The 26,614-nt window shown below is 43.0% G+C and overlaps 1 protein-coding gene across 3 annotated transcripts in view; it reads right to left on the reverse strand.

The window, feature by feature from the left end:
* The window catches only part of LOC138245813 (alpha-N-acetylgalactosaminide alpha-2,6-sialyltransferase 2-like), a 577,537-nt gene that overhangs the window by 372,801 nt on the left and 178,122 nt on the right, over positions 1–26,614 (reverse strand). For all 3 annotated transcript variants that reach the window (XM_069199748.1, XM_069199746.1, XM_069199747.1), the window contains exon 2: positions 7,809–8,007. In XM_069199748.1, coding sequence (XP_069055849.1) covers positions 7,809–8,007 — 199 coding nt within the window. The remainder of the gene's footprint in view (positions 1–7,808; positions 8,008–26,614) is intronic.

Consider the following 26,614-nt stretch of genomic DNA (forward strand, 5'->3'; position numbering starts at 1 on the left):
TTAGAAATCTAGCAGCCAGGGATTGGTTTTAAATGCAGAGGCACATGTGTGGTTTCCTTTCTACAGATTATCCAGTCTGTCTTTGCCAGACTCTGGTTCTACTATCAGATCCCCTTCATCTTCTCCATCTCTTGACACATGTTGGCTTGGTTCACCCACACAGCTGACCGAGTTGCCCCATCAAACCTGCTAAAACCCCCAGTTCCACAAAACAAGCCAATTGGAGCACACCAGAACTCAGAGCAATGAAAAGCAACTGCAAACAAGCAGAGAGAGGATGGCACACAAGCAAAGATGCTACAGACCATGCCATCTTCAAGTCAGCCCTCAACAAATACTACCCACTCAAATAAATAAAAAACAATGCCATAGGAAACTGCATCAAAGCAATCACCAGCCACTCCAAGGAGCTCTTCAGCATCTTCAGAGAGTTCTCCTGCCCTACGGCTATCGAGAACACCATCCTTCCCTCACAGGAAATCTGCGACAACCTAGCTGACCACTTTCACGACAAGATATCCACCACTTAGAAGAACTTCAAGCCACAACCCATGAACCTCCACATGACCTTCACCCCAATGGAAGCAACCCACGTTCCACATGGGGACTGCTCACCCTTCGGAATACCACAGCCATCATGAACTCCATCCACTCAGGGGCAGCCACTGACCTTTGCCCCCCCACAACCTCTTTAACCTCAGAGGCAGAGACATCAGTGACCAACTCACCGCCATCCTCAACACAACCATTGCCACAGCCACAGTCCCCGATGCCTGGAAACACACTGAAGCCAGACCTGTCCTCAAGAAACTCTCTGCAGACCCCAGCAAACTCCAGACCTATTCCCTCATCTCGTTGCTCACTTTCTCTGCCAATGTTCTCGAGAAGGACATCAACCAGCAGCTCACTGGACACCTGGACAGAAACAAACTGCTCAATGCCTCCCAATCTGGTATCTCTGCCAACCACAGAACCGAGACTGCCCTGATCGCTGCCAAGGATGAAATCCACATCCTCCTAAACAGAGGAGTTTTAGAGGCCCTGATCCTTCTTAACATCTCTGTGGCATTCAACACCGTATCCCACTACACACTCATCAAGAGACTGCACCACATCGGAATCCAGGGAAATACCCTCAGATGGATTCCATCATCTCTTGCAGGAAGAACACAGAGGATCCGCCTACCCCCTTTCACTTAGCAACACAAGAGCACCACCTGCGGCACCCCTTGAGGCTCATTCCTAAGCCCCACCCTTTCCAACACCTACATGACACCCCTAGCTGATATTGTCAGAACACACAACCTCAACATCATATCCTACACTGTAGATACACAGCTCATCCTCTCTCTGTCTCAGCAGACCCTGACACCATGAAGACCAATTTCTACAACTGTATGAAGAAAATTGCTGACTGGATGAGGGCCTACTGCCTAAAGCTCAACACTGACAAGACCCAAGTACTGATCTTTGGCAACAACACTTCCCCTTGAAACCACACCTGGTGGCCCACTGAACTCAGACCTCAGCATCATCCTGGACAGTAAGCCCACCATGGAGCCATGACCAACACAGTCTCCTCTGTTGACTTCTACACTCTCCTCATACGCAATAGAATCTTCAAATGGCTCCCCATCAGCATGAGGAAAACCATCACTCAAGCCCTAGTCAACAGCCGGCTGAAGTACTAGACTCATCCTTGACCTGCCCAATTGGACCCACCTCTCCCTACAACTCAGGAACCTCCACTGGCTCCCCGTCCTGGAGAGATGTCAATTCAAGATATTTACACACGCCTTGAAAGCCCTCCACAACATAATAGGAGCATACATCAACCACAGACTGAACTTCCACTAACCATCCACAAACCTTTGATCTACTACCTTCACCTTCACGCAGACACCGCACATCTGCCAAAGCCACAGCAGAGGCTGCTCCTTCTCTTACCTCACAGCCAAGTTCTGGAACAGCATCCCTCTCCACCTCCGGACATCATCCTCTCTGGATGACTTTAGGAAGAGACTCAAACACTGATTGATTAATGTTAGAGGATTTTCAGGTTTGCTTAAACATACAGGCCTTCTCATTGGGAAATCTTGAGCTCATTTAATCAACAGTTAGATCTTTCTTCTAAAATTGCTGCAACAAAGCATAGCTTATGGAACAGTCAGTTGAGAAAGCCCGGCCCTCTCACCTGACCACGATTACATGCAGGATGCCCCAGATGGAGAATATTTTATGGTTTTCCATCTCTTCTGGGGTCTTTCAGATAAACCCATGTGTGCAGGTTTGCCATTGTGTTGCAGATATTCAGGTCAAGGCAGTACAATAAATATCTATTTCCTAGGTTGGCTGCATCATTGTGAATCATATACTGTGAACATCATCTATATGGGCTTTGGATGTATTCTCCAGAGTGTTCACACTGGAGAGTGTAACCTTATCCATATTCAGGCAAAGAATAACCTCAGTACAGCCAGTTTGAAGTTGCAATTGGTGATATATTGGGGCATTTATCTCAATGTGCATGAATTCATGGCTATGGAGTGAACCAGTTGTATATATTGATAAGAATACCATAAAGTTTGCTGTCCTCCAACCTTGGCCAAGTGGGTCAAAAATATGACAGTTTGGGGTCCAATTTATAAGAGGAGGTATGAAGACTAAAGTTTTTGAAGCAGAACTTATGTTAGCACTGTACTGGTCTACTCATGGAGGTTGTCAGAAGTTGGATTTGAGCTGATAGACAGGATGGGTCCTAGAGTTGTTGAAAAGCTGAGGCATAGAATACTATGACTGCTCTGTCTTACCAGTGTCTATCTTTCTGCCCAAGTTCTTTATTTTTTTCCATCTTTTCCTTTGTATTCTTTTTTCCTCTGTAGCCTTCTCTTTCCTTCTTTTTGCGTCCTTTCCCTTCCCCCCTCAGAGGCCCTCCCATGCCATGCCACACACTCACCTGTCTTCCTGCCGCTTGCTCCTGCTCCTCCTGGCCCCATTCACTGCCCTCCAGATCTCCTTCCACTCCTTGACTTCCTTCTGGCAGCTGCAGTGCAGGCTTGCTGCTGGCACACCAAAGGAAAGTCTGTCTGCGCCTATCTGTACCCCATCCACACCCAGCACCAGGAACCCTGGTCCTACAACCAAAGCCCCAAATAGTACTCAACATCCAACCTCCACGCACTAATCATCAAACAACCCTCTGCTCACTGCCCCATGCCTCCCCCTCCAATACTGAAGATGTGTTCTTCTGTGCCACCTGCAGATCTTCCTGTGCGCTGTTCCACCCAATTTAGGATCCCCAAAGAAACTTGGATTACACAGCTTTAAATACACTACCTGCAGCACCATAACAACCTTTCACACTCCATCATCAACTTTAAAGCTTGGATCACCTCCTGAGCAGACTCCTGAGACCCTCTCAAAATTATCGCCACCCCAAGGACCAGACCCCAATGAGCTGGTGCACAGAAGAACCAAAACTTACCAAACCCCATTGCTTGCAACGTAAATTCCAATGGAGTCACACCCATGACAAAAATTATAAAAGCCCCTACAAATCAGCCCTGCATTTCCACCATCCCCAACTCAGATCCAGCAAACGATTGACACTGACCGAACAAATTAACAATAGCTCTAAAAATGGCAATAAAATGTTTGTCATAGTGTAGAACATACCTTTACCACTGCCAGCTCCCCAAACCCCTCACCCTATCACAGGACCTCTGCATCCAACTTCCCCATTACTTTAGTGACATAATAAACAACATCTAGCACAGCTTCGCTCCCCATCTGGACACATCCACCCTTTCTGCCCTCCAATATGACAAATCAAGCACCCCAGAAACCACAATGAACTACAATCTCACCATAACCACAACAGAATCCATGTTGACCATGCGCTCCTATTAAATCAGGCTCCCCATCGGATTCCTACGTACACTTCATCTTCACCAAAGAACATGACCCCATCTGCTTCATGCTCACCCTGATACACAAGGGTGTCCTCATCACAAACACCATCCTGGACTCCTGGAAACATGCCACCATACTATCTCTTCTGAAGAAACCCTCCGCAGAACTGAAGACTCTAAGGTTCTGGAAAACCCTGTTAACAAATGACTGGCTAATCACCTCAACAACAACCACCTCTTCAACCCCTTTCAATCCAGCCTCAGGCCCAGTCACAACACTGAGAACAGCCTCATCACCACCACTGAAGACATCCAAATGATCATGGACAGAGGAGACACTGCAGCACTTGTCCTGCTTAACCTCTCTGTAACATTCCATACCTTCTCCCACCCCATCCTCATCAAACGCCTCTTCAAAATTGGTATATCCATATCTCTGCCAATGGACCAGTTCCTTCCTCCCCAGATGCACTGAGACAGTCAACCTCACACTGAACATCTCTGCTGCTGGCAACCTGATATGCAGAGTGCCACAAGAATCCTTACTTAGCCCCATGATGTTTATTGCCTACATGGCACTGCTTGCCAGCGTCAAATGAAACGGCAGAATAAGCATCATCTTGTATTCCAAAAACATCCAGCTCCTCCTGTTCCTCTGTTACACCACTCCCAACACTTGGCCTAAGTTCACCACCTACATGTCCAAAGTCGCCAGCTCAATGAATACTAACTGTCTGGAGCTCAGCTCAGACATGAGAGAGGTGTTACCTCTTCAGAAAAGACACTTCCCTGTCGACCTCAGTCTGGAGGCCAGTTGAACTCAGACCAACACATTCTGTCCATCAAGCCAGGAACCTTGGGATAGTTTTGGACAACCAACTCTCTATGACTAACCAAATCAACAAGATTACCTTCTCCTACTTCCACACCCTCAAGATCCTCAGAAAAATCTTCAAATGATTCTTGTTCAACATCTGTAGAACTGTCACTCCGGCTCTTATCACCCACAAACTGGACTAAGGCAATGCACTCTGTGTTAGCATCAGAGCAGAGGTCACCAGGAGGCTCCAGCTTATGCAAAATGCAGCAGCCACACTGATACTCAAACTCACACCCAGCATGCACATCTCCACACATCTCAAAGACCTCCACCGGCTATCCGTCCACAAATGTGCACTCTTCAAGCTCCTCATCCACATGTACAAACCCTATACAAGCCAGGCTCCAGATACCTTAACAGCTGCATCAGTTTCCACACCCCAGCTTGAAACCTCTGGCTGGCCACCTGCCTGTTTGCCGTCATCCCCAGCATCCGAAGAGTCAGAGCAGGTGGACACGCTCTCTTTTGTACTTGGCTCCTAAAGCCTCAAACAAACTCCTCATGAACATCACAGTCACCAGCTCAGTCTTCGGTTTTCCCAAGAAAAACCCAGCATTTCAATTAGGCTTCTGTCAGAGCAGAGCCAGGACAGCCCCTCCTTTCTAGATCCTATATATCTGTTTGCTTGAGATGTGCTCTATACAAATAATCATAACATAACATTAAAGACACAGATGTGACTATTATACTACCTTTAATCTGAAAAGGTAGACAAGACTATATGAACATGGTATTACTAATTTCTTGGACTGAACTAATTACTTATGTTGTGACATGCTACCTGCTTTCTATAGAAAAGTGAATTGAACTTCTCATTAGCCAGGTTAGATATTTTTTGTTTTGCTTTTGTCAAGACTTTTTCCCACGGCTTGTGATTTGTTAGTTAGTTGTTCTTTTTATGTTGCTACTAGGTTTAGGAGTAAAGAAGAAGGTGAATGAAGTTGTTCACTTCTTTCTAACAGAATCTAGAATTTCCTAGTGGACGTTATGAAAAATTGTTGTTTGTGTCTATTGCACCTGGGACAGACTGCAAGTCTGCATCCTGTTCGCTCCCACAAAGAAAGAAAGATTTTCTGAGGCTACTGCCTGTGAGACCAAACAGGATGCAGGACATCAAAAAGCCTGCCCTACTGAACAAAAACCTTCAACTGCTTAGATGTGAAAGACAACCTCTCATAGCATTTTACCCCAAACCTCCGGCTACCAGAGATACCGTGCTTCCCATGCCACTGGATTCAAGCTAGCCTGGCTGATGAGGGGTGAAACCCCGAAACCGGTCCCAGGATGCTTGTTTCCGGTCCAGTGAGGACCTGGCTTGGCAGTTCGGTCTGGACTGTTCCCATGAGGAACAGGGTCAAGACTGATTTGCATATGGCTGGGTCCAAACTGGGGTGGCATGGTGAGCAAAAGAACGATGGATTAAACCCAGATCTATGACTGGGGGTGAGTGTTTGACAATGTTCAGCATTCCGTCCATCACTTGTTGTTTTTGCTTTGTCACCCTATGTGGGAAGGGTATGCCCAGACGTGGGTCCCGTGCTTCCCATGCCACTGGATTCAAGCTAGCCTGGCTGATGAGGGGTGAAACCCTGAAACCGGTCCCAGGATGCTTGTTTCCAGTCCAGTGAGGACCTGGCTTGGCATTTCGGTCTGGACTGTTCCCATGAGGAACAGGGTCAAGACTGATTTGCATATGGCTGGGTCCAAACTGGGGTGGCATGGTGAGCAAAAGAACGATGGATTAAACCCACATCTATGACTGGGGGTGAGTGTTTGACAATGTTCAGCATTCCGTCCATCACTTGTTGTTGTTGTTATTACCAGAGATTCTAACCTTTCTGCACCAGAGGTACCCAACAACTCTGATTGCCATATTTTCACTGACTTAATTTAGGCTGCCCTGAAAGCTACCAATATAAGTATCCTAAGAAGAGGAATCCTGTAGCAGTTTAGGAATCAAGTGTAGATCAGTAATACCAGCAAGTCCCAGTGAATGCAGGCTTTGGAAAGGGGCTTGTATGTGTTTACAGTTGAAAATCAACCTGAAAATACATAGTAAATGTATCAAAATTCAGAACATGCACGTTCTGCATTCACAGATGAGCATCTATGTTCTGTATTCACATTTAACCTAATTTGTGCCTCATATGAGCATATCTCCAGATCTTACAAAATACATTGTTTATAGACTAGGAAATGTATTGTTCACGTTAAAAAATATTTCAATGTTCATATGAATATATTAATGGGTCACTCAACAAAACATGCGACTCATATTCTGATGAATTCACGTTCTACATAATGGCACTATCATGGAGTGAACCTTGAAAAGTCATGGATTAGTTGTGAGAAGTCACATCTTTGAGGGCAACTTTACTACTATTGTGAAACATGACTCGATGAGACCCTTAATGTGTTACTGATTCTTATTTTTCAAAGTGATATTTTAGAAAAAATAAAGTATCCCTTATTTTTAGTTTTATTTAATGTTTTACATTTTATGGATTTAAACAAAGGAGTTATCTAGCTTGAAAATATTTGCCAGCACTTATTTCGCAACGTTTAAGTGACATAGGGCCAGATGTAGCAAAGGTTTTTACCCATTCTGTGTCTATGGGAAAAAGTGTTCGTACATATCGCCCATAGTCACAATTCCCACCACTTTCATGTGGCTATTCGTGTTTTTTGTCATGTCATCTGACTTGTACTCATTGCTTGTCAGATCAATGACACATACAAGTATATATTTCAAACAGACCTCAAGGGTATTTCCTGAAGTAATGGCACCAGGGGTAATGCTTAATTTACATTTCAAGAACATTTCCTGGCTGTAGTCTTCTTAATCCTTACCACGTGGCACTTTCTCATGAGATCAATCCTCCTAAGTTTTTACTCCTTCCTTCTGGCCCTTTCATTTGTAAAGCTTCTCTTCAGTGAAATAAGAGTAATGAGTACCTCACAGTGTTTTGCTTTGCATTTTAGAATATATCAAATAACTCATTTGAATAGTGACTTACAGTGATCCGGTAAGATTCATCTTCTTCAGGATACACATCTCCAATATATGTGGCATTAAAAGAAGGAGGGATAGTGTATTTGCGCTTGGTCTTTGCCGGAGTCGGTGTGGTTCTCAGCAGATTGAGGATGTTTTGGGGTTTTGCTGTTGAGTCATTCATTGTGCTGAAAACTTTATGTCCATCAATCATTTTCAGACCCCTGAGGAAATAAAAGTCAGGATCTCAGCTGTGATTGTAGATTTTAGAGAACAATGCGCTACATTTATTAAGATTAGAGACAGCGATTTTCTAATTGCAATTTCCTGTGAATCTCAATTAGGAAATTGCTATTTCTAATGTACGAAACTCTTTTGAGTATCATTTGTGATTCCTAGCGGGTCACAAACGAAGACCTACGAATATGAATATTTTTGAGGTAGGTCGCAATTTGCGACCCATTAGGAACCTCAGCCATCACTGGGGTCAGCACGCCACCATGTCTGTGATTACTTTTAAATAAAGCATTTTTTTAATGTAACCCATTTTCCTTATAGGAAAACGGGGTGCGTTTAAAAAGAAAAAAACAAAACTTTGAAGTTTCACTTTTTAAAAGTAGGCAGTGGTCTCTGAGACCACTGCCTGCTCTTAAAAATATATGTTTCCCATTCTCAAAGGCGAAGGGGTCCCCTGAGGACCCCTTCACATTTGTGAATGGGTTACCACCTCCTTCAAGGAGGTGGTAAATTATGAATGTTTTGTGACCATAATTCAGTTGCAAAACATTCAGACATCCCATTCAGATTCGTTATTTGGAAGGGACACCCTAAGCTGCCCCATCAAAATACCGAATCACAAAACCCAAACTGCGATTCAGTAACAAGTTACTGAATAGCACTTTGGGCTTTCACATACCAAAAAGCATTTTTGTGGTCGCTTATCAAAGCGCTATTCCGTGAAGCGGGCCATTTGTGACCTAAAATTGCTTCATATATCTAGCAGTAGATCAGAAGTCTTCAATCAGTGGGTCGCGACCCCCAGGGGGCTGTGGACTTGTGGGCAGGGGGTCGCGCATTGTCCCAGCCTCACTTTATCCGTCCGATCATTAAAACGCGACTTACTGTACCTTTTAGATGTGAGCTGCATCATGACAATGTAGTTGCTGTTTCTTGGAAGTCGATTATGTGCACTTGGTGCATAATGCAGTCGAATTCATATTTATTAGCTTCATAACGAGGATAATTTGCTAACTTTATAAGATATAATGAACATTACCCTCAAAAGCACAGTGAGTTTCAGGCACATAACATATCTAACTCTGAAGACGTTAAGTAGCCACACAGGAACTTTGTTGACACACATTTTGAAGTAATTTTCATAATGTGACTTACGTTCAAAGTATAACTTTATGACCATGCTGTATCTACATGAGGTGTGTCGCAGTTCTCTCGAAGAATAAAACTGATGTTGACAACAGAACATTGGCAAATTCCTATACAAAATAGTTCTCTTTGAACAATGAGAAATAAGTAAACATTCCTATTTTTCACAATGTACTCAAATTGTTATTAGAATTAGATTTGTGCATACATGCCCCTGGGCCGGATTCACAGACATTTTGTGCGCCAAAGAATTTATTAGGTGTAAAAGAAATCCATTGATGGAGATACTGTAATTCTGGTTCACAAATTCAGCTCTGCAGAAATGAACACCAAGAAACGGAATTTAGTAATATCACAAATCCAGAAGTATGGCCGTTTTTCCCTGCAAGTCCAAGTTTAGGGATTAGGGAAAAGAATTTGGGGTGTCATGGGTTGCAGTCATGAACATGTACTAAACAGCCACAAAAACATACTTTTGTAATTATTCACTAATATTGTGCTTTGACTTTAAACAAGCACATTTAAAGCACCCCCTGCAAAAAGCAGGAATCACTGTGTTGCACAGGGGCTCTTTGGGATCACAAAGGTATTTCAGACCGATGCACAAACTAAGATTTAATTCTGTTGCTCTCCAGTTACACACAGACCTCTGTAGTGTATTAACTAATAGAGGTTTTTATAATGTACTACAGTGCATTTCCCAATGAGTAACAACTTTCTTTTATTTAATTTTCATTTAAGCTCACTGTTATTTTATCTGTAGCTACCTGACGGTGAAAGACTTAAAAAAAACGTACAGAATATTTTGGGGCTTATTTATTAGAGGCTTGCACCCCCTGGAACATCACTCGTTTTGACGCTTCGGTGGCACAAGCCTCTCAATCATTCCTCTGAGGTGACGCAAAGCCATGCTGCATGGCTTTGCATGGGTTCATAAATACGGAGTAAGGCAATGCAGTGCAAGCCGCTGTGTTGACTTACTTCACGACAAGGAGGCGTTCCATAGGCGTTGTGATGGGTGTTCCCACGCAATACCCATGGGTTTTGACACTGGCCCAGATTGCCCCAGATTGACAAAATCACATAACCTGGAGCATTGCCAAAACGTTACGCGTCCCAGAGCAGGCATATTTAGGAAACATGTTTTAATTTCTCCTATTTTTTTCCTCTTTCCATGTGTGTTGCATTCTGCAACACATATAGAAAGAGAAAAATGCCTCGATGGATGGATTGTTTTTGTGCAGGAAGGCACTCCTTCCTGCACAAAAACAATCCTGCCTTTGTTGGCACTAGGCAGCAATTTGTGCACCAGAGCAGAGGGAACTGTATTTCATAAATACGGTCCATTCCTGCCCTTTTATATAAGAAGACTTGCTGCGCTGCCCTACACCAATTCTTCATAAATTAGGACCTTTGTTTTTAGCCATACCTTTGACCGCGCCCCCACACTCACTGACCATTGGCTTGCTAAACATTGTTTAATATTATTTCCTCACCATACAAATGATTTGCTGTGGGAATTGGGGACGTTTGTGATTGTCGATGATGAGTACTAGGTTCTAGAAAATTTTGTCAGGAGGGGGTCCTTATACCTAAATTGCTTTGAGAGGGGGACCTGGCATCAAAAAGTTTGAAGACCTCTGCCTTAGATGCAGTGGAACAATTCCAGTGGCAAAAACCTTTATGTGGAATATACTGAGTCATTACAAAGCAATCCTGCAACCCAATTAGTTCTGGCTTTCAGTTTAAAAAATATTTCCTAGACATTCAGCTTGTCAAATGATTTCCACAGAACAAATGAAGCAATTCAAGTCATTTGCCATTCAGAATTTCTTTTGCGCAATTTGCTTTCTATGTCTTCACACATAAGGAGAAGACACATACCTCACTAATATTGTATTTATTGCAAGGCTTATTGATCTACAGGCCACTGGTGTTGTTCACAAAACACTTTTAAGACCCCTAGGTCTTCCTGACAGTCTTGAGTACCATTTTTACACCTGTACTCTGAATCATGGATACAGCAGTACTCCAGTGTCTACATGTACATTGTGTCTCGCATTAATTCTTGGATTGGGAGTGTGATAGTAAGTCTTGAGTTAGTGTTGCTCTCTTATCGTGCAGAGTCCCATGGGACTCATAGTTCTCCCTTGTCTGCTACAATATCTCCTAGGATTTAATGCAATAAGTGTATTTCTGGAGTCACCTGAATGTTGCTACAGTCCCTCCTAATACTGCAAATTCAATTAAACGAGCCCTTATTCTGGTTTCCCTCGAAAAACAGGATTTCTCAAAAGAAACAGTAGTTTTCTTTTTAAAACAACTTTTTCATTTTTATTAAGATGCATTTTAGGTGCCAGATGTGAGGTAAGAGTGATCTCAGTGATCTCTGGTATGTCACGCTCAGTTCATAACCACCTTCATAGTTGACCCCATACGATATCATTGGTGAGATCATGTTGTCACTACACAAGTGATGTATCCATCTCTATTCACAGTGGAGAAAGTGTTCCAGCATTGTACGTAGCCATCTAATAAAGAGAAATCTAGGGATTATCCATAGTCATATTTAACTGGAACCCTGCAAATATTTCCAGAAAAAAATATTTGTTATGAGCTCCCAAAAAAATCTCCTCAGATTTTGTTGAGCCTATCCAGGTGGTATTCACCTATCTGGGTGAGAGGAAACACCCATGGTGATGCGTGCCACTACATAACGGGTGAGGTGTAGCCTCTAATATTATAAAGGTATTCCTGCAGGACATAATAGGAACCCCCATATAGCTGACTGATTGACAATTGGGCACAATTTGCTTTCTAAACATATAAATTTGAAATTTTGATAACCTAAACTAAGATGATCCAAATTTAAATTGTTTCAAACACTAGCAAACTTCCATCTATTATCCGTAAACCATAAGGCCCTGTCCAGGGTGAAAATTAAGTAATTGTGGCTCTTGTTCTCAATCAACTGACTGTTATGCTTTTAACGTTCTGCTTCTAGGGGATGTTGTACTTGGACCATATGCACCTTGGAAATCACCTTTAAAACTCATCCAAAGTCCCTCCCTGACTCCTACCTGCTTCCCATTTCAATCTTGTATGCAAATGAAAAACTACATTTGCTTCCATAGTCATCAGGATCCATAACGCACTGCCAAGTATTCAATTAAACCTGAAATCTGTTGTACATTGCTTTCTACGGAAGTAGTCCTGCTGCTCTTCAGCACTGGATCCTCTCCTCCAGGACTTGCGAGAGACTGCAATCAGTCTTGTGCAACCCAGTCATGTGACTCTGTCCTTGTCTTGCTGCTGCCAAGAACTCATATAAACTGGCATTTGCTGAAGCTCCTTGTTTGTGCATTGAAGTTTGTTCCTCTGTGTACTGGACTGCTTGATACTTGTTTTCCGATCTAGTTCCTGCATTGCTTCAGCTGAAGCCTAAGTCTTGTTCCTTTGCATCCTGCTACAGATTTTCCCAGCCCTACTTTACTTTTGCCTTACTCCCTTGTGCGCCTTTTTTCTACACTTTGGTGCAGCCCTTGAACTGCTCCATTTTTAATTGTTCCTGGTTTGTTCCTTCTGTTCCTACTGTTATTTCCTCTTTAGTTATTAATTGAATTCTACAATAGTTCTTGTATTTTCGCCTTAATCTTCTAGATTTTGTCCCTATTTTATGTTCCCTTTCTCAGAGATTATTATAGATTCAGTCTCTAGTTCCTTTGAAGTTTTAATCTCTTGGATGTTACAGCGCCTAGAATTTTTGTGCTTGACTTGCCTGTTTGCTTTCCAGTTTGTCCACAAATACATTGCTCCTGGCCATTTGCTACATGTCTTAGTTTCCTTTTTAGTGCTTGTGCTGTATTTTCCTCTTGGGCTTTTGTGTCTGGTAAGGATACTATTTGGTCATCACTTGTGTTTTACTGTATTCCGTTGTACAGGGGTTGGTTCCTGGTTTCCACAAGGCAATTCCTGCTCTATCTTTTGTCTTGTGCTATATGTAGCCTTAAGCGCCTTATCTGTGACAGTCTGCCATTTCTATTTTCTTAGGAATTGTCACAGTGTCTCCAGCTGGACCTAGAAGGGCTTGTCTTGTATATGTAAATAAAATTCTGGTTTGTGCCCTAGGGTTCAGGGACAGAATCACTTATGTTGCCTCCTTTCTCTGGGGCTTGCAGGGTGACTATATGTAAGAGTAATCTACACAGAGGCATTGACATTCCCTATTGCTGTGGGAAGTTATGAGTCTGACCTGTCTACAGCCGTAGTGGTGTCCCAGAGTGTTTGCCCACTATTGGTCCATTCCCCGTTTGTTCACACTAAGGTTGTTTGCCTTCTCTAAACTCTTCCTATGCTTTACTCTGTATCTTTTCTTTCCTAATATATGCCTTGTATGCTCCCCTGCTTAAGTACACTACATCCATAAGGATATATTCCTTGACCTCGAGGGGTGTTCCACCCGAAGTTCCTAAGTCTCCATTCCTTAAGAGTGAAAGGCCCATATACAAGGGGAAAAGAAACAGGCATATACAACAATCACCTCTACATTATGAAAGGAAAGAGATGGTCTGGAAGAGGCAGTAGATCAGTGCACAATTTCCATCCAACCACTCAGTGTACCATATCTCCTCTGATGTCAGTAGTAGAATAGCTTTGGTATTATGGGTCCAAATGAAAGATAGTAAATGGGCCCCTGGGTCAGTTTTAAAATAAAGATGTAATTGGGGTGCAGTGGGCTATTCATTCACATACCTCGACCTCAATGTCACTGCACAAGGGGCGTATTAAGAATATGGTGCACTTTCCTTGCTTGCATCACCTTTCAAAAGGTGTATCCCGTGCAAACAAGGAACGTGCACCATAGTAGAACAAATGTGCTACCCCAAGGCAGCCTTAAATGCGTACTACCCTAGGGGCAGCGCATTCAAGGGAAATAGAGAGTGGCTGCTTTCAAGCTGCTCTGTGTTTCACAGTGAAGATGGCATGGTGCCTACAGTTTTAAGGGGGGATTAGAGATCCCCTTGCATGCAGGTGCAGTAAGTCACTGCACAGGCCTACAGGGGGGTGTCTGGGGGTCCATGGGACCCTCCCCCCAGCAAAGAGGGCTATCTTTCGAAGGGGCACTAAAAGTGCATCATCTTTTTGTGGCACACTTTCAGGGGCCTCCTAAGGACGTTTGCCTCTGCGACTATGTTGGTAATACAACGCTGGTGCAGAGGCAAAGTGATTACATGGCCTTATGCAAATGAGGGAATGCTCTTTCATGATATTGCTGGTGCACAAGTATCTGCAGCCCCTTCTGTAATACCATTGTGCTCCAGGGGTGCACAAATTAGGCACACAGGCCCGTTGCACCCCAGAGCACAATGTATAATACAGCTCCTGGTGTACTAATAATAACTGTGCCCTTGCTCACAGGTTCCCAAGTCCCCCATTCCACCTATCTTTCTCTCTATCCTTCCTGTATCATTCCTCTCTCATCTTCTTCCCTTCCATGCTTTCCGCTATATCCCCTCCCTGTATCTCTCTCACTCCTATCTTCTGTCTCTCAGTCCTCCTTATTGTCCTTCCTACCTTTTCTCTCAACATCTTTATTTCTGGGTCCTTTCTGTAGCTCTTCACTTGGCCCTTTTTATTGTCCTTTCCTTCTTTCTCTTTCTGTCTGACTCTTAACTCCTTCTCCTACCCTGTCATGTTTATCCATCCTTCTCTCTATTCTATCTTTCACCTGATCATCTTCTTTCATGCCTTTCCTGTCCTCCATTTCTCCCTCGTCTTCTACTTCTTCTGTTCTCCTTGCTGTCCCACCCTCGCCAAAGAGTAAACATAATCCAGGTCCCAGGCAGGGTCTCTGTTTGAAAAAGTTTGAAAGGGCAACCTCCAATGTGACTGCAATTGCAACTGCAATTGGTGCTCTTAGGTGGCCATTGGCACAAAGCCCCACCCTTTACAGGTCTGGCTTTATGAAATTGAGGTGATCATCAATGAGGTGGACGGAAAGGAGAAGAAAATTCCATAACTTTGCAGCTTGGAGAGTGAAAGAAAGGCCTCCAGTCCGACAGTGACGAATCCTGGGAATGGAAATTGTTACTGGAGTGGAATGTAAAGAAAGAAATTTAAGATGTGGATCCAAAAGCAGAAGAAAATCATCATCTTCCCTGTGCTTGCTGCTATCCTTACAGTGACACTGTGGTACACTGCTGCCTCAAGTCGCATTCAGAATCACTGCATCCAGGAAACTGTAAGCATTTAGGGGCTTGTGGGCTCCTGCATTTAGGGCAGCAATACAAATGGAATGGTGTAGGAGTCGGAACACCAACTATCAAACCTGAAACTGGCAGTCAGCCAGGGTTCTGGCTCCATCACTACAGTATCTCAATAGTGATTCACTTTGGTTATGCTGGATCCCAAGGTGGTGGAAGGAAAGGGTGGGCTAAAGAGCAGGCCCTGTGAACCCTGGTGCTCTTGATTCTAAGATTCTCCCTAACAATCAGGAATTCCCAGTGCTGCTTAGAATGCCATGCAAGCCATGAGAAAGAGCGCAGGTGTCCCAGGTGTGGTCCAGGAGAGAAAGGAAGGGCTCCACTTAAATAAAGGGCTGGATGAAATAGACCAACAAACTTAACATAGCCAGTGAGAGAAGAAGGAAGCGAATGGTTAAAGACTGAAAAGTAGCAGACCTATACAAATAGCCGGGCAAGTAGGAGGGTGGTGCTTTGAATCTGCTATTCAACAAGAGCCTTCCTGTCAGTTGCAGAGAGACCACTAACCTAACGGTATACCTTCCCTCGAAACCCTTCTGTATCACAAAAATGAGAATAAATGCCATTCACTAAGAGAAAGGACCCCTGTTGATCTCCATATCATTTAACCTGGTGTTGCTTATGTAAAGGTTGCTTAATAAGTGGAGAATTGAAATGGTGAAAAGAGAATATGTTAACTAAGACTTTTGGATTTGATAAGTGCAGAGACAATGGCAGTTCCATGAGATAATGTGACCTACGGGAGAAAATATAGAAATGCAAAGAGAACTATATACCCCGAGCATTCCTGAGTCCTGTGTGGTGAACTAGAGTTTAGACAGTTGAAGTGAGAAGTGGGACTTTTCTAATACCACAGATGGTGGTGGACCTAACATAACAATTTGTTGAGAACCATCAACAATTTACAGATTCACCAACAACAGGAGCAGGCAGACTGAAGGAGTTTGCACAAACTGTTCAGGTGCAAAGGATATGGCAAGTAGTTGCATACAAACACCTCAAGAAGCATTGCTCCAGTTCACCGATGTGGTTGTAGTACCCCAACTACATCTAGATATCCCTTCCTAGGAGATGGCCCTATGTTCAAGAGGGTTGATTGGTATGTTACTTTTCCCCAGAAATGATGGGCTAAGTACATCACCCTAATCTTGATTAGAGGTATGAAAAACAACTGACCAGGCGTTGAACTTTGATGGAATATTCAATTGTTAGAAAAGCCATACTGGAGCACTTAGGATTCGATGAAGAGACTTATCGTCACTCATTTTATTACAGCCACCTGTAATAAGCGGAACCCCTCACTGTCTGTACTACAGAGCTTTCTAAACAAAATAGTCCTCCTCAAACAGTACATTGAAGCCTTACCTGCTTCTATGCAAAATAGGTTTGACAATATCCTAACTTTACAGTATGATGAGTAATAGACCTGGCCTCCTCCTATCTTAGAGCGTGACTAAGTAAACCTTATTCTTCTTTTATAACATCCAGACTTGTTCCAGTACCCATTTAACCACTGTGAGAGTGGTAAGACCTAGATCTCAAGGTTGAGGAACCCTGAAGATGAGAAAGGATGAAACCAGAAATTCTACCCAAATAATCTATAGAAAAAGGCATAAAACCTCCAACACAACCCCAATGCTTTGAGTGTGCCGAATGGGAGTATATGAACTGCTTTGCCAGCATGAATCCATGGAGGTAGGAGTTATAGGGGTGGACCATGGAGAGTATGCTCACCAGACTACAGTTATTCCTGTGAAGTAAGTATACATGGATAGCAAACAACTGGACTAGTGGATAATGGATGTAAGCAGGCTATCATCATCAGTTTACATTTATTTCCAGATAGTCCACAGTGACCTTCAATTCAGATCACTTAGATACATGGAGGCATTAAAACATATCCCATATCTCAGATTCAGTTGGAAGTAAAAGTCAATACTCATCAAATGTCTATTGGGGTGTTTCCCTACCTCCCTCAATCTTGGTATTAGGAATGTCTCTGCCTTTTTAAAATATTTATTTCTCCATGGTGAGCATGTTATCTCTTGTTGGAAGAATGCTCTGTTTGACACAGAAGCTGGAATTTTCTAAGGACAAGTTTGAAAAAATCAAGAGGAGTTTGAGACAATAAGAAAATAAATGATAGTAAATTGAAAGATGAGTAACAGAGAAACCATCGTCATATAACATGAGAAACATTGTACCCACTATGCACCAAGACTGGTTGGGGAATTACCTGATTGCTTAACCTCAGTGTACATACCTAGAAAGATAGAAATGTTTAATGTATTGTATGGGACCACAACTGGACTGAAACAGCAGCTTTTCCCTGAAATCTTTAACCAATCAATAATGCAACTGGCACATAGCCATCTGTCAAGAGGGCATCAGGATACTGCAAAGATGCACTAGACCATCCGATAGAAATTCTTCTGGCCAGGGATTTATGTTAAAACCACTCATTACTGTCAGCAGTGTTCTCTAGGGTAGTTAGTAAAACCCTTCTGCCACTGGGAAAATGCAGTCCACCACTACTAGTATTAATGACACCATTTCAAGAGCATCGGTATGGGCAATTTTGGGCCCATGGAAGCCTCAGGAAGAGGACATAAATAAATTTTATAAATCATCACCTCTACCACTAGATAAATAGGGCAATGTCTCATCAGAGAGATCACTGCCACCCATGTGGCCAATTTACTACTTCCTTTTTGCTCAAGTCTGCATCCGCCAGAAAACATTTTGTTTAATCAGTGCACCAATTTTATTTGACTTCTATAACACCCTATTCCAGCTGCTGCACATTAGATGTATCAAGACTGAAGTATATCATGCTTATATGGATGATCTGGTGGGATGACATAATCATACCATCAAACAAATACTTTAGAAAACCATGGGATGAATGGTGAAGAATGCAAAAGGTCCACCCTTGGTCCCGTTCTCCTTTCACAGCACCCCTCAAGCTTCAACTGGCTTTGCCCCATTTTAGTTAATATATGATCAGCAGGCAAGAAACATGTTGAATAGGGCCCTCATGGAAAGGGTGAAGAGGAAACGTCATTGGTGTCAAATGTTTTGCAACTACAAGAACCTCTGAAAACCATATGCAAGGTAACTGGTCAGAATCATGGGAAAGCTCAAGCTTGGCAAGAGTCAATACAATGAAGGCATTCAATTGAGAACCTTAGAATCCCTTGCAGGCAACCAAATCCACGCTACTCATGGCCTTTTGCCTGTGGCTGGGCCTTGCATCTAACCCCCTACAGACAGCCAACGCCACTCCATGCACAGACTTTTGCTGTGCATGTTATGGGGCTGGCTGCACGACCTGTGCGCGGGCCCTGCATCCCACCCCTTAAGGGCAAGCAAGCACACATGGCTTTTGGCCACGCACAGTGTGGGCTTGGCCATGGGCCAGGTCCAGGACCCAAACCCTATGGGAGTGCATGGCTGAATATAATGGGTATCATTTCAAGTAAGGCAGAGCTACTGACTTTGTCAAAAGGTCAGAGCACCAAAATATAAAAAAGTGGGCATATTTGCTTTATAAAGGGGTCAGGATACCCACATAAGTAGATATATTGTCTTTGTCAAAAAATGATCAATAATCATGATGAAATGTATATTTTCAATGTTTAGTAAAACTGACTGTCATTGAAAAATGTAATAAATCATTATCAAACAAAACACCCTGTCAACATGTCTTTAAGTCTTTTTTTAACATTTTTCAAGCTACATAATGCTACCATAGAACCAACTACAAGGGAACTGTAGGACATGACAGCCTTAGGGTCATCTTTTCCAACTTTTTGCCTGCCTCCCTCCATTTTTCTGATCTCGTTTTTTCTGGTTTTAGGACTCTGTGCGCTTTACCACTGCTGACGAGTACAAAAGTGCTTGTGTTGTCTTCCCTGAACATGGTAACACTCACTCCGGCACAATCAGCATATTTAATTTACCTATAAGTCCCTATTAAAGTGCCCAGTGCCTGTAAATGAAATTTTACTAGTGGACATGCAGCACTGATTGTGCCACCCACATAAGTAGCTCCTTCACCATGTCTTAGGCATGCTATTGAAAGGCCTGTGTGTGCAGTTGTACAGCCACCTCGACTTGGCATTTGAAACTCCTTGTCAAGCCTTAAACCCCTCTTACACATATTTCACCCCTAAGGTAGGCCCTATGTGACCCACGGGGCAGGGTGCAGTGTACTTAAAAGGCCAGACATGTACTTTTAGGCTTTACTTGCCCTGGTAGTGAAAAACTCCCAGAGTTGTTTTTCATTGTTGTGAAGCCTGCTCTTCTCATAGGCCAGCATTGGGAATTTCTTAATATATTTAATATACTTAATAGTTAACTCCCAAAGTCATTTTTTCACTATTGTGAAGCCTGCTCCTCTAACAGGCCAGCATTAATATATATATTATTTTTTATTATAATATATTATTATACTTAATATTCTTTACATACTTTTAAGCTGTAATTCGTGATCATGTTTCATATTTTTGGAATGGTAAAGATAAATCCTCCTTACTGGTAAAATTGGATTTAACATACTATTTTAGAAATGTCACTTTTAGAAAGTAGGCATTTCTCTGCTCTCACTGCTCTATATGCCTTATAGCCTGCGTCTAATCCATGTCTGGTCTGTGCAGTGTGACAGCTCCCTTTGTGCATTCCATCCGGCAGCCATAAACACAGGACACTCAACTGCATCTGCATTCATCTGCATACTGATGGGTCTTCCTGGGAAGGAAGGGTAGAGGGGCTCTTACTTACACTTCAAAGGGTAGTAGCCTGACCCCCACACAAAGGACTGATAACCCCACACAGATAGCCTGGCAGACAGGACTGAACTGAAAGGGAACTGTGCACTTCTAAACCACTCCTTGAAATCTCCCCCACTTCAAAGCCACATTTGGGTATATGTACTGGGTCTCTGACCCCACCAAATCAGACACTTCTGGACCAACAACTGGACTCTGTCAGAAAGATTGCAGTCCTGCTCAAAGGACTCACCATGACTGTTTTTCTGTAAAGACTGTTTTTCTGCTTGGTGCCCTGCTGCTTGCTGCTCCCTGACTCTGCTGGATGGACTCTGCCTTTCCACCACAAGTGATCTCCAAGGGCTTGTTAGCTTGCCTCCTCTTCCCAAGTCTCAGGGATATCAAATACTTGAACTATCAGCCCCTGGCCTCTACAAGCTGTGAGTATGCCCTGCCTTGGAAGTGGGTATAAGGTGCTCTATCTTCTGTGATGTTCATCGAAACTGCAGTGAAGTGATGCAAAGCCCTGCAAAGCCTCACCACTTGGCTGCCAACCCCACCGGACACAACGCCGGGCACGGCGAAGCCCCGCAAAGCCTCACCATGTAGCTGCCAGCCCATTGAAAATGATGCAAAGCAATGTCAAGCCCTGCAAACAGCTCCCCAGGATTGATGCAAAGCGACACCAAGCCTTGCAAAGCCTCACCACACAGCTCCCTGGAATCAACTCAAAGCAACACCAAACCCTGCACAGCTTCTCAGAACCAACGCCCAATGACGCGAAGCCACGCAAAGCAATGCCTCCCAAACCGTACCCCAGGATTTAAGGTACTGTGTGCAGCGGGCCCAAATGTGGTTATCTGTCGCGCTGGACCGAGACAAAGACACAAGTCCAGGCCGACCGTGATGGTTCACACCCACCCCGCCCCACCCCTTGTGAACGCATTGAGCTGCGACTGCTTATAGTTGTGGTTTAAAGGTTAAGCCATTTCTTCACTCAGCTTACCCACACTTGAACACCTTTGCTGAGTTTGTATATTTCTATGAATATTAAAAATAGGACTTAATCCTGTGAAAAAACTGGAAAGTGTACACCCCTCTGGTATGCCAAGCTGACCCAATGTGTTCTTGAATATTTCAAGCACACTTTTTCCTGTCTCTTTTATGGCTGTAACTGTGCCTGTTATGTTTGATTAATGAAATAGTTTGTAAACCATCAATAAAAGAAGGGGGATATGTTGATTGCAATAACTGTTATTTTATTTATACTATGTGTACCTTGCACTGCATAAATACTCACCGATTCTAGCACTAAATCCTGTTTTGATTAATTTGATTACCACAGAGTTATGCTTTTCAATTTAATAAGATTCTCGTACGAGAGCTTGTTTGTATTTGGCCAACAAAGTACAGTTACTTCTTGTGTTAACAGATATAACTTAGAACCATAACATTCAATCGACCTACTCACATTCACGAAATACGTGCAACCTCTCTTCATAGGTTATAAAATTCCTGGGATTTCTGTTTTCAGTGATAGCGTCAGAAAGCAAATGGCATTGGCATTTCTTGTATTGCACATTATAGAAAATTATCTATTTACAAATGAGTGGTATTTCTAAAGGACGTAAACACTCCTTTGAACTTAAAAATAAGGTTTGTTCCTTAAGCTAACAACACATTGAATATGGAATTGTCCAAGTATATTACAAAAAATGAGTTCCCTTGCTGTGTATACCACCGAACGCCTTGCTTCAAAGGGCACCCTTCAAGTTTTAACACATTACTAGGTTTCAGAATAAATCCAGGAATTAACAATACCATACTTAATTTTTTATAAGAAAGATATAGCAGCAAATCAAACTCCAACACTGAGATTAAATTATACATTAATTCTCACTAAGTATTTTCTAATGATCATTCAAGTTAAATGGCTTTAAGCATCTCAACAACATCCATTTGGTTCCATGAGACTCTGTGTGATTTCAGTACCGGTAAAGAAGCTTGCAGTGTAATTATAGCTTATCATGCTTTCTGCTCTTATTTATTACTTTCTAATATGTCATCAATAATATTAAAAGCAACCAAAACCATTTCTGAAATAGAACACATTTTTTCATTGCCATTTTTAAATGATCATCTATTGCTTTGCTTCCTGAATATTTTCAAGGTGTTTCTCTAATTTGCTGAAGAGCTTCTGCTGCGGTTTTATGCTTCATAGACACTACAATTAATAAAATTTAATCATTTTCCATTCTTCTTTGTTGCTTTTATCGGAAACATAAACATTCACATTTTTCTCTCAAGTAAATATGTGTTGTTCCGTGACATCTAGTGAGTAATCATTAATGGAACTCTGGCTAAGTTTACCTAGGTAAGTGTCAATATGTACTTAGTTGTACCTAGGGATTTTATGTTTGCCATTGACCCTGCTACACCTTTAGCAAATCTTTCTTAACTTGCATTTGTTTCCACACATAGATTTTTAGGGAATCCGGAAACACATTCTTAAAACTGCTGTGAGCAAACACTCTTTGTATTTCATCATTACCTAATGAACTCCCCATTTTTTTAATAGCTCAATTTCATAAAACCTGCTGAAGGGTATGTCAAGAATGCTGGAGAAATGAAAGTCTGAAAATAACTTATAAACTAGAATTCTGAAATATAAAGAGGGAGATATCCATGGACGACGTTTAGGGGTTGACAGTGGTCTCATTCGAGACCCCTGGATTGCCCTTTGCGACCCCTGGTATGTCTTGGCGACCCTTGGCCCCAGAGGTGGAACATTCAGTGCCAGGAACGGACAGCTCTTATGGGCGTGAGTTGGTGCCCCACTCTGTGTTTTCTGACAATTTTTATTACACCAATAGTGAATAATACTATATACTATAGGTGGCTGGCTGGTGCATGCTAGACCCATAGAGAGAGCGTCTGCTTTATGACTGTTTGCCATTGAGGTGCATTGGGAGAGTTGCCTGGTAGTACAAGTGGGGGACTTCTGAGCTGCTGCTTTTCAAACCCTGACTATGTCAACCAACGAAACAAAAATGAAAAAAAGAGGGACTTTACTCTGCACTTGTGCAGTTCTGTGGAGATTGTTGCATCCACCAGCAGAGAAGATGAGAGACCTGATGATAAGGCCCCTCTCGACCCAAATCACTTATTCTGGCAGCACTGCATGTTCTCCAGGACAGTTTTGAATCTTAAATAATTGATGTCAGACCTAAGTATGAGGGGAAGGAACTTCAGGCATTTAGAAACTTCTCTATCGTCTACGAAGTACTTTTGGAAAACAAGCTGCAGGTTATGATAGTTATTTCTAACTGTAGATTCCTCATATTTAGAATATCCCTATGTGGCAGAATGAATCTGGAGAGCTTCAACAGCAGTGCTCCTGTGCACGGGCAGGAGGCATTGTACAGTTCCCATTTGCTCTGTACCGCCCCAGAAGTAGGAGAGCAGAGCCACATATAAGTGCCATCCCTGTGCACTGAAGTCAGTTCCTTTTTTCTCTAACCTTCTGTCATGGATCCAAAGCTCCACTCTGATCTTCTGTCATTCTTCTGACCATTCCAACACTTTTAGACCATGTGCTTTGTTTGAAATGGGGTTTCTGGTTGGCTAGGGTATGCACTTAAGCCTGGCAGAACCCACCCACTCTAGTCAGGGCGAGAGAGTTACACACCCAAGATAACCCCTGCTCACCCCCTTGGTACCTTGGCACGAACCGTCAGGCCTCTCCCAGAGGCAATGTGTGAAGCGTTTCCACAACACACCTAACACACGTAATGCACTATCCCCACCACAACACGGTACTGTTACTCTGCAGAAATTAGCAGTAGTCACATATAACACACAGGTTACTCATTATTCTGCAGCATAAGCAGTAGTCAGAAAAAACAATACTAGAGAAAAGCACATCATAAAAGTATCATAAATACCCATACTAGGGACATTAGAAAATATATGGCAAGTCATGAAAACATATTAGCATACAATGCCCATAGAAGGAACATTAGGCAATATATGGCACATCATAAAAGCACCAGGTTAGCACTACGTTTCCAGCATGCCCGTAAAAGGAAGATTAGAAAAGTATATGTACATTCAAAAGTACCTGTTTTTATGATGAAGGTACCTCCAGTGCCACAAAGAAAAACGGGGCCCCCCTGTGCTCCACTGCGCCAAAACGGGGTGGTTTTATGTTTTGGGGGATGGGGGCGGCTCGCACTCCCTCCACTTCTTTACAGGACCCCTCTTGGGGCCCGCACTCAAAACTGGGCACCTACAATTTCTGCACCGACCCCCCCCCAGGCCATGACAGGCTCCCCGGGGGGGGGGGAAGAGCAAGACAGCCAAGACAAGGGGCCTGTAATAATGTGAATCCACACCAGATGAAGATATGTGGTAGGAGGTATTTATTACAGCCTCAACCAACAGCCAGCATATCAACTGTCGCAGATAACCCTGCATCACAGAACCTCAGAACAAGCTGGTTCCATGCCCAGTGTTCTGGCATGGAGCCATGTTACATCATTACACTTCTTCCTCTTTACATTAGAACAGAAGTAACATGAGAACAAAAACACATTTGAACAGAAAGAAAAAGAGGGTAGAAAGAACTACACAAAATCACGCAAATGTAAAGGAAACCTGCGTGTTCTGACACTCCTACGAGTATGATCAGACCTTAAATCAATGTCAGAGGGAAAACGATAAGAAGTATCATCTCTCCTGTCGGCCACACCACACCCTCCAAAATGTGCTACACGACTATGATTCCAGATGCGACCATCATCCGTCTTGACAGCATTTTTAAACAGCTTAATGATAGTTTTTGGAGAGGTATATTTTGACCAATTTTGACACCCAACAGGAGCTTTGACCTTTACTTTATCTCCAACCTCAAAATTTGTAACTTTCGCATTATTCCTTTTATCAACATAAATCTTCCTTTTGCTTTGCAGAGACACTTCTTTGTCTCTCCATTCCCCAATACCATTGTTTTTCAAACCCTTCCCAGCAACCATCCAGCCAGGACACAAACAAGTATTTGGAGACCTTCCCCTGAGCAGTTCAAAAGGAGTCTTCCCCGTTGATGCATGAGGAGTGTACCTGTAAGCTGTTATACGACCCTGCAGTTCTTTTCTCCAATCTAAACAGTTTACCTTTGCTAATTGTATACTCTCTTTTAAAGTCCTGTTAAATCTCTCCAAAGCACAATTTGCCTCTGGATGATATAACGCAATTTTTTTATGTACAATTCCACATTTTACAAAATACTCCTCCATCTGAGCAGAACAGAACTGCGGACCATTGTCAGAAAGAATAGAGTTAGGAAAACTCTCGCGTTTGAACACAGATTCTAAAAAACTGATCACAGATTGAGAAGTGATCTCTCTCACCAAACTCACCTCCACCCATCGTGAATACAAATCCAGCAACACCAACAGGTAAGGAGTCTGATGTTCTCCATGCAATGGCCCCACAATATCGATAGCTAATTCATCCCATGGACTTTTTGGTAAACTTCTCCAAACCATAGGTGAACATCTTGGTTTGAGCACCTTATCACTAGCTTGACAAGGTGTACACTCCCTAACAGTACGTTCCACCATCAAATCTAATCCAGGCCACCAGAAATCCTGACGGATGCGCTCTTTGGTTTTAGAAATGCCCATATGCCCTTCAAGAGCCATGTTCACGATGACTTCTCTCAAACTCAATGGGGGAATCATTCTTGTGCCCCTCATTAGAATACCATCAACAACGGCTAACTCATTTGCAACTAACGACCAAGGTTTAACCAGACTTCGAGACTTATGCTGTTCCAAAAGAGACATCACAGAACACAATTCACTATCCTTTTGCAACTCATCCCTCCATTCATCTTCCTTTACAGCCCCCAGCGTAACCTCACAAACTCTTATGCCACACTCAGCATCACATTGATCATTTACATCCTGAGATTTATCATTCCCTACCACCTCCACCAATCTCGACAGACAGTCTGCCGTTACATTTGTCTTTCCCGGAATGTATTCAAACATGAAGTTATACTCCTGTAAGGAAATGACCCATCTCCTGATCCTCGAGGAAATTGAGTCCAAACCCTTCTTCTCAAAAATTTCTTTCAGGGGTTTATGATCAGACCTGACTACGAAAGAAGATCCCCACACACATTTTCTGAACTTGTTTATGGCCCAGAAAATTGCCAACGCTTCCTTCTCTATAACAGAATACCCTATCTCTGCCCCTTTCAAGCATCTTGATCTTCATCTGGTGTGGATTCACATTATTACAGGGCCCAGCGGCGGGGGGCCTCTGATGAGGCTTCCAACCGGCCAGTGGCTTGGTGTGTGAACTCCACAGAGCAGCCCGCCCAGGACGCAGTCGTGAACAGTCCAAAGTTG

This window comes from Pleurodeles waltl, chromosome 7 (assembly GCF_031143425.1).
Source record: "Pleurodeles waltl isolate 20211129_DDA chromosome 7, aPleWal1.hap1.20221129, whole genome shotgun sequence".
Lineage (NCBI taxonomy): Eukaryota > Metazoa > Chordata > Amphibia > Caudata > Salamandridae > Pleurodeles > Pleurodeles waltl.